At 39.6% G+C, this 18,011-nt stretch overlaps 1 protein-coding gene across 2 annotated transcripts in view; it reads right to left on the bottom strand.

The window, feature by feature from the left end:
• Positions 1-18,011, bottom strand: part of AFG1L (AFG1 like ATPase) — a 221,210-nt gene that overhangs the window by 151,908 nt on the left and 51,291 nt on the right. The window contains exons 3-5 of one of the 2 annotated variants that reach the window (XM_032275099.1): positions 10,501-10,552; positions 1,652-1,753; positions 594-724 (exon numbers count right to left, since the gene is read on the bottom strand). In XM_032275099.1, coding sequence (XP_032130990.1) covers positions 594-724; positions 1,652-1,753; positions 10,501-10,552 — 285 coding nt within the window. The remainder of the gene's footprint in view (positions 1-593; positions 725-1,651; positions 1,754-10,500; positions 10,553-18,011) is intronic. The other variant, XM_032275100.1, reaches the window with a different exon arrangement.

Here is an 18,011-nt window from a genome sequence, read left to right on the forward strand (position 1 = left end):
AAAAATATAAACACTTGGCTGGGCATCATGGCTCATGCCTGTAATTTTAGCACTTTGGGAGGCTGAAGCTGGAGGATCACTTGAGGTCAGGAGTTTGAGATGAGGCTGGGAAACATAGAGAGGCCTAATCTCGACAAAATCTGTTTTAAAAATTTGCCGGGTATGGTGCATGAGCCTATAGTTCCAGCTACTCAGGAAGCTGAGGCAGGAGGTTGAACCCAGAAGTCTGAGGTTATAATGAGCTATGATTATGACACTGTACTCCAGCCTGGGCCTGGGTGACAGAGCAAGACCCTGTCTCTTAAAATATGTGTGTGTGCGTGTGTGTGTGTGTGTGTGTGTGTGTGTGTGTGTGTGTGTGTATAAACTCTTCTTTTTCTCGCTAACCATAAAAAAACAGGCAGGTCAGATTTGCCCTGTGCAGCTGTGCAGATTGTGGTTTGCCAGCTCCTGAACTAGATAGTAAAATTGAAGCAGTAAGAGATAATGTGTCAAATCACCTTATAAAACAATGACAAAATCAGGAGCAAAATTTAAATCTTCATACCTCATTCAATATACTATTCTACATCTATGAAAAATCTCTACTTTACCTGAAATTCATCAAAACATAAGAGACATGCTTCTTCGCTGATTTCTTCAGCTATGGGAGCTATTGGGTCATAGGATTTAGCCATGAATCCTGGTTTCCTTTTCGGCAAACTTTGTTTAAGGCGATGTATTCCTTAAATGGATGAAATTAAACACAGATAAAACATATTAGTACATTTTAGATAATTATATTTTTTAAATCTCTAAATGAAACTTTAGTACGGACATAAAATTAAGTTCAAATTCCACATATAATCAAATTTGATTACTGAAATTGTTTGCATTTTCTTATCTCAAAATAAGTTGTTCCAATATTATGTTCGTATAGTTGTAAGGAAACTTCGAGGTCATTCCATTTCTACTCTTCAATCATTTCAGAAATGACAAGGTAATAGACAAGTGACTAGATGCATCAACACATCCATCTTAGTCCTGTATTTCGGGAATGAGAGCAGAGGATGTGATCCTGCCCAAGTAGTGCATCTTATGTCTGGCATATGGAATCGGAGTGCACCCTTGTCTCTAGCCTAATACACTACTCCCAGTCCACTTCATTCATTATGTGTGTACTAAATGCTACAAGTATTAGAGGAAAAAAACAAATGATTCCTGCTCTGGGGAGGTTATAGTGCAGATGGTAGACAAATCTTGCAAACATGAAATAACGTAAGATCGCTAGCAAAGCAATAAAATTTACATGCATACTCAAACTGAATGCCTACATGCTAAGGTAACACAGAGTAAAGGACCTAATCAAGAATCACTTCTTTAAACAGGTGCATTTTTAACATTTTTTATTGACCCTTAGTAGAAACAGAAAATGCCTGAGCTTAATACAGCAATCTCTGTTCTCTGATTTAAAAGTATTAAATTGGTCTTAAGGACCAACTCTGGACACATTACTGACTGTTTCAACATAGCACAAAACAAGTGGAACCAAATAAAATCTTACTGCAAGCAAAAATCTAATTTTATAAAGATTATATGTTCATTCAATGAAGAAAACCATTTTGTAGTGTTTCCCCACTAAAAAAATCACTTCTTTCAGATGATTGCTTACTTTTGTGCACATCTAGCATGAAACCATGAAAATGAACCCGTTTTTTCCTCTTCATTTCCACATAAGCATAAAACATGTCCATCACCATTGTTTTTCCTGTACCTTAAAAATAAAAAAATTAAAAAAAATTAAGAATACTATTAAACAGTATGTACTGATTGCTGTAATGATGGTTCATTAGCTTTGAGATAATGAAACCACACTCTTCTGCTGGGAAGCTGAAGACTATGTCACTTCTTTAGAAGGGAGAGTTTACTTTGTATATTAAACTAGCTAAAAATAAAACGTTGATATTAATCTTTTCTGTTAAAATTCTGTTTTTAGGAAATACAACATTTAGTTAATATTACAGGGGCTATTTCCCCCTGAAAACTATTTTCATAAACTGGCAAGATTTAGTCTTCTCTTCTAAAGACATTAGCATAAATAAAATCACTTAAGTAATTAAATATTTATTGGGTTATTACTATGCAGGAGGAATTGTTTTAGGCACTATGAGAAAATTCAAAAATGAAAAATAAGAAAAGGGGCTGGGCATGGTGGCTCACACCTGTAATCCCAGCACTTCGGGAGGCTAAGGTGGAAGGGTTGCCTGAACCCACAAGTTCAAGACCAGCCTGGGCAACACAGTGAGAACCCACCTCATAAAAAAAAAAAAAGAAGAAGAAGAGAAGAAAGGTGAAAAATAAAGATTAGTATCTAACATAAATATTGAAAAGGAATCATATATGTAGATTAGAGCTGGAGAGCTGCCAATTAGAACACTTCCATTTTTTAAAAACAGAATATAGATCTCTCAAAATAAGGCCTACTTGAGGAAATTCTGATACGATCAATCCTTATAATTAAATTATCTAATTTTCAACACTCTAAAACTTTTAATTTTAATCGCATTAGTACAGTAGAACCCTCTTATCTGAGAATTCAGTTACCCAAAGCCCATAATCAACCACAGTCCAAAAATATTAAATGGAAAATTCCAGAAATAAACAATTCATAAGTATTAAATTGTGCAGCTATCCTGAGTAGCACTAAGAGACCTCACACCATCCCATTCCATCCCACCCAAGACATAAATTATACCTCTGTCTAGCATATCCACACTGTATTCACTAACCTCCCGTTAGTTACTTAGTGGCCTTCTCTTTTAAAAACATAGATATACAGGGTTCAGTACTATGTGAGGTTTCAGGCATCCATTGGAACTATCCTCTGTGAATAAAGGGAAACTATTGTAATTGAATAGCCAACAGCCTGAGCATTTAATGCAGGTATGCACAAAATGCCTTATTCCCTCACAGAAAGTCTAGGGCTTTCGGGTCAGTGACCCAAGCTCAGTTTGTACCTGGCATTCTTCAGTAAGCCAGGCCAGCATGTGCTGGTCCAGTCTCACATCCTCCCTACTTCCCCGTCTCCCACCACCACAAGATTACTTCCTGTCTAGTAATTCCTTTGCAATTACTAGAATCCAAAGGCACTTCAGGAAGTAAGAAGATCTGAGTCCTATCTTTTGGGTTTCCTCCATGCCACAAGATAACACTGGGTCCATGCCATTTGAATGTCAGAGTGTTTTTGTATATGAACAAACAATTCACCAGACGTTTTTTTAATGAAAAAGTCACTTTGATGGAAAGTCATTCATTGCAAAAATATTCAGTACAGTATCTCTTGATATAGTGATTAGCAGATTTTAAATAATTGTATTTACCCAGAAGATTTAATAAAGTTTCAAATTCTGATGCATGTAGCGTAGTATACTTATAGATTCAGAGTAAAGTCATGAATTATCTAACCAAAAATGTATTCACTAATCATTAGGGCAAAGCGAATTAAAACTACAAGATACCACTTCACAAACATTAGAATGCCTATTACAAAAAAAAAAAAAAACAGAAAATAAGAAGTGTCAGCAAGGACGTATAAAAATTGCAACCTTGTGCATTGTTGGTGGGAATAATAATAGTACTGTCACTGTGAAAAACAGTATGGTAATTCTTCAAAAAATTAAACACAGGCTGAGTGCAGTGGTTCACACCTATAAATTCAGCATGTCGGGAGGCCAAGGAGGGAGAATCACTTGAGCCCAGGAGTTCAAGACCAGCCTGGGCAACATAGCAGGATCTCATCTCTACTAAAAATTTTTAAACTTAGCCAGGTGTGGTGGCACATGCCTATAGTCCCAGCTACTCGGGAGGCTGAAATGGGAGGATTGTTTGAGCCCAGGAGTTCATGGTTGCAGTGAGCTATGATCGTGCTACTGCACTCCAGCCTGGGCAACAGAGAGAGACTTTGTGTCCAAACAAAAAAAGAAAAATTAAACATAGTGTGACCACAGGATCCAGCAATTCCACTTCTGAGTGTATGCACAAAACAACTGAAAGCAGGGATTCAGAAACTTATTCTTCAATATTCACAGCAGAATTATTCACAATAGTCAAAAGATGGAACAACCCAAACATCCATTAATGGATGAATGGATAAACAAAAAGTGGTATACACATAAAATGATACAATTGGCCCTCTGTATCTATTTCCACATTCCCAGATTCAACCAAGAGTGGATCAAAAATATTTTTAAAATAAAAAATACTGTGCGGAACAGGCGCAGTGGCTCACGCCTAAAATCCCAGCATTTTGGGAGTCCGAGGCAGGCGGATCACTTGAGCCCAGGAGTTTGAGAACAGCATGGGTCACATGCCAAAATCCCGTCTCTACAAAAACAATATGAAAATTAGCTGGGCATGATGGTGCATGCCTGTAGTCCCAGCTACTCAAAGAGCTGAGGCAGGAGGATTGCTTAAGCCTGGGAGGTAGAGGCTGCAGCATGCTGAGAAACCAGCCACTACACTCCAGAACCTGGGTGACAGAGCAAGACCCTGCTTCAAAATAATAATAATCATCATCATCATCATCATGTAAACAAAAAGCAATATAGCATAATAACTATTATAACATTTATGTAACATTTACATTGTTATAAGTAATCTAGATGATTTAAAGTATACAGGACAACATGCAAAGTTTATATGACTTGAGCTTCCTCAAATTTTGGTATCCAAGGGGATCTTGAAACCAATCCCCCATGCATACCAAGTATATTAGTCAGCCATAAAAAGGAATCCAACTCATATGTAATACACAATAATATAAATGAACCTTAAAGATATTTTGCTAAGTGAAATAATCCAAACCCAAAAGAACAAATATTGTATGATTCCATTTACGTAAGGTATTGGAAATAATCAAATTCATAAAGACAGAAAGTAGAATGGTGTTTGCCAGGACCAGAGGAGTCAGGGGGTGGGATGTGGAAAACATGGGAGAGAGGCAGAATAGGAAGTTATTGTTTAATGGACACAGAGTTTCAGTTTGGGAAGATAAAAATGGTTCTGAAGATGAGATGAATGCTGGTAACAGTTGTACAACAATGTGAACAGACTTAATGATACTGAATTATACACTGAAAATGTTTAAAAGGGTAAATTTTATGAGTTTTGCCATAGTAAAAACAATTGAATATATTTTTAAAACCTATAGTTAATATGCTTATTTGTAAAAGACTAAACACTTATCCCCTATAATTTGACGCAAAGATGTCTACACTCACTACTTCTATTCAGCATTGTACTGGGGGTCCTAGTAGTGCAAAGGGGCAGCAAAAAGAAATAAAAGGCATAAAAATTTAAAGAAGTAAAACTGTCTTTACTGACAGATGACCTAATTGTATACAAACAAAAAAATCCTAAAGAATCTATCAAATCACCACCAGAGTTAATAACTAAATTTAGCAAGATCATAGATACAAGGTCATCAAAAAATCAACTGCATTTCTATAAACAGTAACGCATATAATGACATTTTGGTCAACAATGGACTACACAGGCTGGATGCAGTGGCTCACGCCTATAAACCCAGCACTTTGGGAGGCCGGGGTGGGTGGATCATTTGAGGTCAGGAGTTCGAGACCAGCCTGGCCAACATGGTGAAACCCTGTCTCTACTAGAAGTACAAAAATTATCTGGACATGGTTGTGTGGGCCGATAGTAACAGCTACTTGGGAGGCTGAGGCAGGAGAGCTACTTGAACCTGGGAGGCAGAGGTTGCAGTGAGCCGAGATTGTGCCACTGCATTCCAGCCTGGGCAACAGAGCAAGACTCTGTAAAAAACAAAAACAAAAACAAAAAAACAAAGGACCAGATATACAATTGTGACCCCATAATATTACAACGGAGTTAAAACATTCCTATCACTTAGGGACATCATAGCTATCATAACATGGAAGCACAATTAATTTTTTTTTAATAAATTTAGTGTAACCCAAGTGCACAGCGCTGATAACATCTTGTATAAAGTAGTAAACAGGAATGTCCTCAGCCTTCGCATTCAGTCACCACTCACTCACTGAATTATCCAGAGCAACATCCAGTCCATTCATGGTCAAATAGGCATCCCATATTTTATCTCTTAGACTGTGTTATTACTGCACCTTCTCTGCTTAAATATGTTTAAATACACAAATACCACTGTGTTACAATTGCCTACAGTATACGACACAGTAACATGCTGTACAGATTTGTAGCACAGGGGTAATAGGTTCTATAATACATCCTGGGTGTGTAGTAGGCACATGTATCCCTGCATCCAAGCCAGGCAAGAACCTATCCAAGCTTCGTAACTCCTAACCTTAAAACCAGACTACCTTTCAACTGGTGAAATTAGAGCCCAGTGTCAATGTGAAACAGGTGAGGTGGAACCAGGAGGCAGCAGAAAAGGGGCTGATAAGCAAAATGTACTTTTATTCTCTTCTAATGTACTAGAGAAATCATTAACCCTGCCATCACCACCGCAGTTGGCTGGTCAAGAGCTGAGACTTTGTTGTGAGAAAGCCAGCTGTAGGGTATGAATGAAGCCACAAAATACTACGACTGCAGCCTTTGGCTTCTACATGGGATGTGATAAACATTTTATAACAAAATATTTCATTTCAAGATTGAACCATGATAATAATCCCTCCAACTCATTCATCAACTCTACTGCAGCTCTCAGGATTTAAGGTCCATCTGAGTCAATCATCTCAACATATCCATGAAGAAAGAGGTGAAGTGAGCAGGACAAAGCCCAAATAGAGTGCAAGAATGAAGAGTGGAAAGGGAGTGCTACCGGATAGGTATTGTCTGTCCCATGAAGTCTCCTTAAAAATTTATTTATTTAAATTTTTCTTAAAAACATAAGAGATGAGGTCTCGCTATGTTCCCCAAGCTAGCCTTGAATTCCTGGGCTCAAGCATGTTTATTTGTTTAAGTTTACTTCTGTATTTTATTTATTTATTTTAATTTATTTTTGAGACAGAGTCTTGCTCTGTCACCCAGGCTGGAATGCAATGGTGTGACCTCAGCTCAATGCAACCTCTGCCTCCCAGATTCACGCGATTCTTCTGCCTCAGCCTCCTGAGTAGCTGGGACTACATGCACCTGCCATCATGCCAGGCTAATTTTTGTATTTTCAGTAAAGACAGGGTTTCACCATGTTGGCCAGGCTGGTCTCGAACTCCTGACCTCAAGTAATCCGCCCCCTCAGCCTCCCAAAGTTGCTGGGTTTATAGGTGTGAGCCACCACACCTAGCTCAATTTATTTGTTTATTTTTAAGACAGGGCCTCACTCTGCAGTCCAGGCTGGAGTGCAGGGGTGCAACCTCAACTCACTGCAATCTTGATCTCCCAGGCTCAAGTGATCCTCCCACCTCATCCTACCAAGTAGGTGGAACCAGAGGCACACACCACCACGCTCAGCTAACTTTTTAATTTTTTTGTAGAGATGGGGTCTCACCCTGTTGCCCAGGCTAGCCTCAAACTCCTGGCCTTAAGTGATCATCCTGCCTCAGCCTCACAAAGTGGTGAGATTACAGGCATGAGCCACCATGCCCAGCCTTCTTAAAATATAATATCTGTTTTCCAAGTCCAAAAAAGGAAAAGAATAAAGAACAAGAGCTTATGGTGGCATTTTGAGGCTGCTCTCCCAGACAGAGAGCCCCCTAAAATGAAAACTTGATCTTTTGTTACCTACTTTGTTTCATTTTTGAGATGGGGGTCTGACTCTGCTGCCTAGACTGGAGTGCAGTGGCATCATCATGGCTCACTGCAGCCTTGACCTCCCAGGCTCAAGTGATTCTCCCATCTCAGCCTCTCCAGTAGTTGGGACTACAGGCACATACCAACACACCAGGCTAGTTTTGGTATTTTTTGTGGAGACAGGGTTTTTCCATGTTTCCCAGGCTGGTCTTGCACTCCTGGGCTCAAGCAATACACCCGCCTCAGCCTTCCAAAGCGCTGGGATTACAGGTGTGAGCCATCATGCCTGACCTATTCTATTTTAAAAGTAGTCTGAACTAAACTTATTATAGCCACCAAAATATCCGTCTCATTTCCCATTTCAGAATTCCTTTCTCTTCCCTTCTCTATATTATAAAGATGTTTCCAACCAAAGGTTGCCACACACCCAAACTATATGAACATCCCGTATTATCACATCTTTTCTATGGCTATCAAGCACTCAGATGAGTGACGTGTAATGTGCCTTCCTTCAATTAGTTACTATATGGCTATATTTTCTAAACTAAAATTCAACAACATTCATAGGGTTTAAAAAAAAAAGTCATTTTACAGAAGTGGAAGCAGTTATGCTTTATTAACCATCTCCATTTACGGTCAGGTGGTTAAGGTAACAGGAGGAACAAAGTTGTTGATTTTAGCGATGACTGAATATGAAACTGAAGGTACTGGAAGTAAATGTTCTCAGGAGGCAGAGAATCATTAATGGTACACAAAGGTACAGAAACAAAAAATCAATCAAGTGTCTGTTATAAATTCCTTTCTAAATAAGAAGTAAGTATACAACGGTCTCAAAAGTACCAATTAGCCAATGAACTAAGAAAAAGAATAGTTTGAGCTTTTCTGTAACTTTCAAGAACTTGAAGAATTTTAATGGGCAATCTCTAATGCTCACTTTTGTGAGCTAAATTATTCTCTTTTATTAGATTAGCTAAATCTGGAAATATAAAATGAACATTCGGTGCAAGGCATCAGTAGACAAATTAGAAAAAGAAGGAGGGGGAAAGAACAGTTTTATCTTTAAGGCACTAAAACTACTTATTCAATGCCCATTTTTTTTTTCTTTTCCTAAAAATTTCACTAAGATAATATTTGCTGCCACCACTCCCTCATAACGCAAATGTGGCTATAGAGAAGCCTAGAGTGTGAATATTAGTTTAGGTCCAAAACTGATCTTGTTACATGTGAATGTGCGTTTTGAGTATACCAAAAGAAGAAATAATTGATTGACAGTAAACTGAGGGATTACAAAAAATTAAAATTAAAAAATTAAAAAAGACATCAAAGAAATAATTGAAAGCAAGGAGGCAATAAAGCCAAGCAGAAACCCCTTCATGACATCAGTGACTGAAGGTAGCCAAGGAGAGGTTTAAGAATAGGAGAAAAGGATTTGTTTGAAGAAAATAGAAACCACAAAACAGAGTATTTCAGTATGAATGAGGTCAAGGAAGACTTCATAAGCAAGACACTACATGATTAGGAAAGCCTAGAAAGAAGTGACCACTCAGAAGGTTTCCATCAAAGTGTGAATCTTTTTCTACCCAACGTCTAGAACTGGGAGACCAAGGAAACGTTACCACCTATGCATTCAGAGTATCTACTATCAACTAAATTAAAGATAAGAACAACTAAATTATTCATCTAAGGGCTTAGTTTAGTGAGATACCATCTCAGTTACAATGGCGATCATTAAAAAGTCAGGAAACAATAGATGATGGTGAGGCTGTGGAGAAATAGAAATGCTTTTACATTGTTGGTGGAAATGTAAATTAGTTCAACCATTGTGGAAGACAGTGTGGCAATTCTTCAAGGATCTAGAACCAGAAATACAATTGGACTCAGCAATCCCATTACTGGGTATATACCCAAAGGATTATAAATCATTCTACTATAAAGACACATGCACAAGTATGTTTATTGCGGCATAATTCACAATAGCAAAGACTTGGAATCAAGCCAAATTCCTATCAATGAAAGACTAGATTAAAAAAATGTGGCACATATACGCCATGGAATATTATGCAGCCATAAAAAAGGATGCACTCATGTCCTTTGCAGGGAAATGGATGAAGCTGGAAACCATAACTCTCAACAAACTAACACAAGAACGGAAAACCAAACACTGCATGTTCTCACGCATAAGTGAGAGTTGAACAATGAAAACACATGGACACAGGAAGGGGAACATCACACACTGGGGCCTGTCAGCAGATGCAGGGGCCAGGGAGGAATAGCATCAGGAGAAATACCTAATGTGGATAGCAGGTTGATGGGTACAGCAAACTACCATGGCACGTGTATACCTATGCAACAAACCTGCACGTTCTACAATTATAACCCAGAACTTAAACTATGATTTTTAAAAAATGCAAAAAAAAAAAAGAACAGCTTATTTTTTTAAAAAAAGTATTAAGCTGAGTTAATGAGTAATGGAATCCTAATAACCTAATAACCTATTTATAGATGATTTCCTTCCCTGAGATTAATTACTTAATACATTAAATAATGTTTGCACCCTAACACGGTGACTAATTCTTCCCTAGACTACAGCCGTACCCTATAAGAAGTAAAGTAAAAGCTGAGATAACTGCCCTCTCTCCCCTTTCTTCTCTCCCTACATTACCCTGCCTCATTCTACTCCCTTGCTGGTATAGATTGAAGGATAGAAATAGAAATTATCCCTGAACAAAAGCTGGGAAACTTTCTGTTTTGCCCACCAAAAACTTATTTTAATACACTTACCAACATCTCCATAAACATACAGGCCCCTTGGAGGTTTGCTCCTTGAAAAAAGCTGCAAATTAAGAACAAATTATAAATCTCTACCACGCAAATAATTAAATCTAATCATTTACACAGTCTTCCTAACTGTCTTATATACAGGACCAATAGGGGCTATTTATCTACAATAAGAAAAAACTTGATGTAAAAGTCTGTAAAGCTGAAATATTATGCAGCCTTAAAAAGGGAAAAAACTCTAACATATACACGAATGAACTTTGAGAACATTATGCTGGGTGACATAAACCAGTCACAAAAAGACAAATACTCTGATCCACTTACATGAGGTACTTAGAAAAGACAACAATTAAAGAGACAGAAAGTAGAAATCATACCTATAATCTGAGCACTTTGAATAGCTGAGGTAGGAGAATCACTTGAGCCCAAGAGTTCAAGACTAGCCTGGGCAATATAGGGAGACCTCATCTCTACAAATAGTTAAAAAGAATTAGTCAGGCGTGGTGACACCTGTGGTCCCAGTTACTCAGGGGGCTGAAGTTGGAGGATTGCTTGAACCCAGGAGGTCAAGGCTGCAGTGGGCCGTGTTCACACCACTGCACTCCAGCCCGAGCAACAGAGCAAGATCCTGTCTCAATTTTTCTTTTTGATGCAGAGTTTCGCTCTTGTTACCCAGGCTGGAGTGCAATGGCATGATCTCGGCTCATCACAAGCTCCACCTCCCGGGTTCAAGCAATTCTCTTGTCTCAGCCTCCTGAGTAGCTGGGATTATAGGCAGCTAATTTTGTATTTTTAGTAGAGACGGGGTTTCACCATGTTGATCAGGCTGGTCTCGAACTCCCGACCTCAAGTGATCCGCCCACCTCGGCCTCCCAAAGTGCTGGGATTACAGGCGTGAGCCACTGCGTCTGGCTTCAATTTGTCACACATACACATACACATACACATACACATACACACACACACACACACACACACACGCTACTAAAAGGGGCTGCCAGGGGCTGGAGAGAGGAAGGAATGGGGAATTATTGTTTAATGGGTTCAGAGTTTCAGTTTTACAAGATTAAAAGAGTTTTGGAGATAAATTGCAGTGATTCTTACATTACATTATGAATGTATTTAATACCACTGAACTGTACTCTTAAAAAATGATTAAGATGGTAAATCTTATGTGTGTATTTACCACAAAAGAAAATTAGAAAAAAAAAAATGCTGTGAAGCTCCTCTTAGGATTCAAAACAGGAGGCAATAACCACAGTGGCCCAAAACGAGGGGTTCACAATCACACAACTTGAATGTACATCACCTCTACCATTTACTAGCCATGTAGTCTTTCCGTTCTTTCCCAGATGGGCTCCCCAAACAATGGCAGCTTGGCTCAACTTCAGCAATTAATAGAGTACAGTAGAAGAGTTTTTCTGGAGAAACTGAATGATCACCAGATAAAAAGGCCCCAAGGCACTTAGGTTGGTTGAGCTTCTCCCAAAGAAAGACTTAGATCCCTACCAGGTTACCTTCTGGTAAAGCACACCAGTCACCAAGCTGGAGCTCTCAAGATGGAGCTTCAATCAGCTTGTTAGTGCCAATGGTCAATAGATACTTGGAAAAAAATTCCAAGATAAAAGTCAGATATCAGAACAAATATACAGAGGGGAATAAACTCAAAGGAAACAGAGGACTATCTAGACAGCAAAACAAACAAACAAACAAACAAAACCCCTCAAATATAAAAGTGGGCCAGGCATGGTGGCTCACACCTGTAATCCCAGCACTTTGGGAGGCTAAGGTGGGCAGATTGTTTGAGCTCAGGAGTTTGAGACCAGCCTGGCCAACATAGCAAAACCCCAACTCTATAAAAATTACAAAAATCAGCCAGGCATGGTGGCACACTCCTGTAGCCCCAGCTACTTGGGAGGCTGAGGTGGAAGGATTGCTTGAGCCCAGGAGGTGGAGATTGCAGTGAATTGATATCACACCACTGCACTCCAGCCTGGGCAACAGAGCAAGACCCTCTCTCACTCATTCAATCAATAAAAATAAAAGTGAAGAAAATATAATAATATACTGAGGGAAAATAAGAGAGGGTACTAAAACTATATAAAGCATAGCAGGAGAAAGAAATTGTCTCTTCAATAAATGATGTTTGGGAGGCTGAGGCATTAGGATAGCATGAAGTCAGGAGTTTGAGACTAACCTGGGCAACAAAGCAAGACCCCATCTTTACAAAAAAAAAAAAAAAAAGTCGGCCGGGCGCAGTGGCTCACGCCTGTAATCCCAGCACTTTGGGAGGCCGAGGCGGGTGGATCACGAGGTCAAGAGATCAAGACCATCCTGGTCAACACGGTGAAACCCCGTCTCTACTAAAAATACAAAAAATCAGCTGGGCATGGTGGCACGTGCCTGTAGTCCCAGCTACTCAGGAGGCTGAGGCAGGAGAATTGCCTGAACCCAGGAGGCGGAGGTTGCGGTGAGCCGAGATCGTGCCATCGCACTCCAGCCTGGGTAACAAGAGCGAAACTCCGTCTCAAAAAAAAAAAAAAAAAAAAAGTTGTTTCAATTGAGGAAAAATGATTACCTACTTATCTATCCAATCTATTCATCAAGTGTGGAAATGGAAAATTGCCCTTTCATATATTCAGGGTATGAACAAAACTTCCCACTCAGCAAGAAGAAAATGTAGGCTCTGTGAAATGCAGAGGGCCCCTGGGAGGGAAAAAAGCTTGTCAGAGAAAGGCCTGCTTCCAGGACCACAGTGGCACTGCAGGTCAGGAAGGCAGTCAGGTCCAGAGCAAAACTGGAAACTGGAGGGCTCTGGGAACAAAGCAACATGGAACTTCTCTTACCTAATGCTATTATCAACCAATACAACCAACTTGAATTTTGTTCCACTTAGAAGAGTAACCTTAAAACTCTGCAGCGCTTCCTAAACATCTGTGCAAAAACCAAGGTATGATAGGATAGAGTGAATTCAGAAAGGGAGGGTAAGACAGAAAAAAAGCAAAGATTATGCCACTTAGCATCAACCAGAGTGGTCAATAATTTGGCAGAGAACATTCTCAAAACCTAGCTTTCAGGGTCTCATCCATAATGCTTTTGGTTTTGTCGTATTTTATTTTATTTATTTTAGAGACAGGGTGTCACTCTGTCATCCAGGCTGGAGTGCAGTAGCATGATCGTAGCTTACTGCAGCCTCAAACTCCTGGACTCAAAGCAATCCTCTTGCCTCAGCCACCTATGTAGCTGGGGCAGGCGGGCACCACTACATCCACCATGGCTCATGCCTGTAATCCTAGCGCTTTGGGAGGCCAAGGCAGGCAGCTCACTTGAGGTCAGGAGTTTAAGACCAGCCTGGCCAACATGGTGAAACCCTGTCTCTACTTAAAATACAAAAATTAGCTGGCCATTGTGGTGCATGCTTGTAACCTGAGCTACTTGGGAGGCTCAGGTGGGAGAATCACTTGAACCCAGGAGGCGGAGATTACAGTAAGCCGAGATCATGCCACTACACCCAGCCTGGGCAACAGAATGAGATTCTGTCTCAAAAAATAAAGAAACAAACAAACTATCCTGCAGAGATGGGGTCTCACTATGTTGCCTGGGCTGGTCTTAAACTGCTGCTTGGGCCTCCCAAAGCGCTGGGGTTGCAGCCATGAGCCACCATACCTGGCCTGTTTTTCTTTTATAATTTGTGGGTTCATTCCAACCTGCCGCAGAAACCTCTCTTGCTTTCCTGTTCCTTTTGGCTTTCTTTCTCTATTGAATGTAGCTCGTACCTTCTAGATCTCACTAAGGTCTAGGCCAGACAGAAGGATCTTCTTTGCTTTGGCTCTGCCATCTGGATGGCTTCCTGCTGTCTCTCTGCATGTTAACTCTCCATCTATTCTTAAATCTCCACTCAAAACAGTTTTCTATGCCTGCCAAAACTTCTTAATTTTTCTTGTTTTTTTTTGTTGTTGTTGCTTATATGAACCATTATCATGCACTGGTTATCCTATTTTCAACTTGCCAGAAAAAGCATTATGCTCTTAATTTTAGAACAGCTTCAAATTGGAAAACTTGCATAAAACCTAATAATGTCTAAGTATATTCTATGTATTTGAAATCTTTTGAAAGCAGCATTTTGTATTAGGTAACTGAGTGTCATAGCAATTCATAATTCTTTGCAATACATTTTGTGGGAATAGTTTAAGGCCTATTCTAATACTGCTACATGCAAATAGGCTGAATAAATGAAGTTCAGGCAAAAGAAATGAACAAAGATGGGGGAAAGATTGCATGGAGAGAGCTGAATGCTGCTAAAAAACCGAAGAAGTTGGCTGGGCATGGTGGCTCATACCTGTAATCCCAGCACTTTGGGAGGCCCAGGCAGGTAGATCACTTGAGATCAAGAGATCAGGACCAGCATGGCCAACATGGTGAAACCCCATCTCTACTAAAAATACAAAAATTAGCTAGGCATGGTGGTGGGCACCTGTAATCCCAGCTACTCAGGAGGAGGCTGAGGCAGGAGAATCGCTTAAACCCAGGAGGCAGAGGTTGCAGTGAGCGGAGATCACACCATTGCATTCCAGCCTGGGCAACAGAGTGAGACTCTGTCTCAAAAAAAAAAAGAAAAAGTTGCACTCAGGGTCCTCTATTCTATTTTTTCCTCTCAACTCAATATATTTTAGCCATAGCACTTTAGCAAACACTGCTATATACATATATATTATACATATATATTACCTATATAATCTGTCATACTGTATATTTTATAGTAATAATTTAGATGACAAAGAGATACCACTGTGCGAAAGAAAAGATCCCCAAACATCTAAGATCACAAATACCTTGTATCTCATGAATACTGTATAAGATGGAGATTTTAATATAAGTAAATTGATAAACAAAATGAATACCCTTCTAATGAGAATCAATAGACACAGACTTAGTCTATCTAAACAATATTAGATACTCCAAGCATTTTTACTTGGAGAAACAAGCTAACATTCTCCTAATAAAAATTTCAGTTTTCTAATAATTATTAAAATTATTTTAAGGGGCTTAAAAATCTATGTCTTAAGGGAAAGATGAGAGGATCAAATGGAAAACGGTAAGACTAATCAGAAGGCTGTAAAATTGGTCCTAAAGAAGTTTTTGAATTTTTTTTTTAAATTTTTATTTTATTGCATTTTAGGTTTGGGGGTACATGTGAAGAACATGAAAGATTGTTGCATAGGTACATATATGGCAATGTGGTTTGCTGCCTTCCTCCCCATCACCTATATCTGGCATTTCTCCCCATGTTATCCCTCCCCAACTCCCCACCCCTCACTGTAACAGTAGTGATTTCAAGGAGAATTAGGTTTACGGGATTTTCTTCAAAATGACTGTCCCTTAGGAACCCACATCATTTGCATGCTCCTAATTTACATTTTCTCAGAACTTAACACTATTTTTCTGTTCTATTAAATTTCTGTCCTTAAATTTAATACCCTATAACTTGTCCTATGTCTCAGAAATCATTGGTAGCTGTAACATGGACCATGAACTCCACTCTTGTGCTATTTCTCGGTGCTGGTTATTCTCCATGTGCTCCCCTCCCCCAATGCCTTCTCCCTCCTGCCTGTACCCCAAGAGACTGACCTTTCTGGCTGATTCAGCCCATGGGATCTATTCCTTGCAGGAAATAGGAGCAAGGGCATAGAAAGGAATGGGTCGTTCCCTCCCATCCCCTCCCTGCTTCAGAACTGTGTCTCAATAGAGCCACATTCCTCCAGACCAACAGACAGTCCATCCCTCAGGCCAGAGCTCCAGCTCTCACCAGGCTCCTCCTTTGCCTTCCATCTCTTGTTTGCTGCCTTAAGCCTGCCCATGCCTCTCTAAGTATTCTCTAAATTTGGTCTTTATTGAAGCATCTGCTGTGAATTGTTTTCTGCCAGGACTCTGATAATCCTGGACTCCCAAAATACACACATGTAACATTAGACCCAAACTTTAAAATCTGAAATAATTTTCTCTAGTGACCAGTTGTAAGATTTTTCACAAGTTACCTGTATCTTAAGGAGTCTGTAAAGTAGGATGATGACAGTTTCTCTAATGGGCTTTTGAAGACGATCCAGTGGGATCAACTTTTTGATTGTTCGGATAGATCGTAAGCTTAAGGATGATGTCGGAAGACAGTGATAACCTACCACCTACCTCCACCAAGCAAAAGAGATATGGCAGAAGAGTATTAGAGTTGAACCCAAAAGATCTGGGTATAAATTCTGGCTGGCTATTTATTAGCTAGGTGACCCTGGGTAAGCCCTATCAACTCTCCAACCTGCTGTCTCCTTATCTGTTGGGTGCAGGGCCCGGCATAGGGAGTTCCGCCTCACTGCTCACCTCTGCATGTATAATCATGCCAAAGACTGCAAGCATTATGTGCTTACCAATACCTGTTTATACCCAGACCTATAATTCATGAAAAAAAGAAACATCACACCCTTTGACATACCCCTCTCAAAGATCTGAACAATACAATTAGTAAGCTCAAGCAATTTACATCCATATAAACTCTAAACCCAATAAACCAAGAATACATCCAAGAACAAGCAGCACAATTTCAAATACAGTCCATATGCTAAGCCAGAAAGAAAACTTCAACACATTCCAAAAAATCAAACGTACTCTAACCATAATCTAATAAAATTATAAATGATAAAAAGATAGCTAAAAATACAAAAATCTCATACTAAGATATACGCCCTCTCATGAACTTCACCCAGATTGTTAAAGATTGCTAGAAAAAATCTGATAGTCATGCAATGTGGACCTTCTCTGTAGGCCCTCCATATTGTCAACAATTCTGTTTCCCTGGTGAGTTCACTGTGTCTCTGCAAAGAATCTCTAGAACTTTCTTAGTTCCCATTAAGCTAAACTGCATTTCACTCATCACTTTCAGATGATGTCTCCTACTTCTTCGTAAAGAGAGAACAGAAGGCATTGGGTTGAAAGTCCTTCAACTTCCTATGTGAAACTGTAATCCCATCCACGTCTGTACCCATCCATTCCTCCTCAAATGGAAATGGAAACAGTTCCTCTTCCTGTATTAGTGTTTGATTTCATATCCCATCTACCTTCTCAGGAACCAGGACCCATCAAATCAAATTGTGCTTCTCTTGTAATCCTTCTTATCAACAGCTTTATAAGCTGTTGATTTATAAAATGTCTTCCAATTTATTTACTTCTACAATCTTAAAGTGTAATATTTCATAAAACATAGGCCCAGAGACCATAAGGGAAAAAACAGATACCTTAAAAATAGTGAAATTAAGGCAGGGTGTGGTGGCTCACACCTGTAATTCCAGATTTTGGGAGGCCAAGGCAGGCAAATCACCTGAGGTCAGGAGTTCGAGACCAGCCTAGCCAACATGGTGAGACCCCATCTCTACTAAAAATACAAAAATTAGCGAGGTGTGGTGGCACACCCCTGTAATCCCAGCTACTTGGGAGAGGCTGAGGCAGAAGAATCTCTTGAACCCGGGAGG

Source organism: Sapajus apella, unplaced genomic scaffold, assembly GCF_009761245.1.
Source record: "Sapajus apella isolate SASKATOON/1434 unplaced genomic scaffold, GSC_monkey_1.0 scaffold6, whole genome shotgun sequence".
Classification (NCBI taxonomy): Eukaryota; Metazoa; Chordata; class Mammalia; order Primates; family Cebidae; genus Sapajus; species Sapajus apella.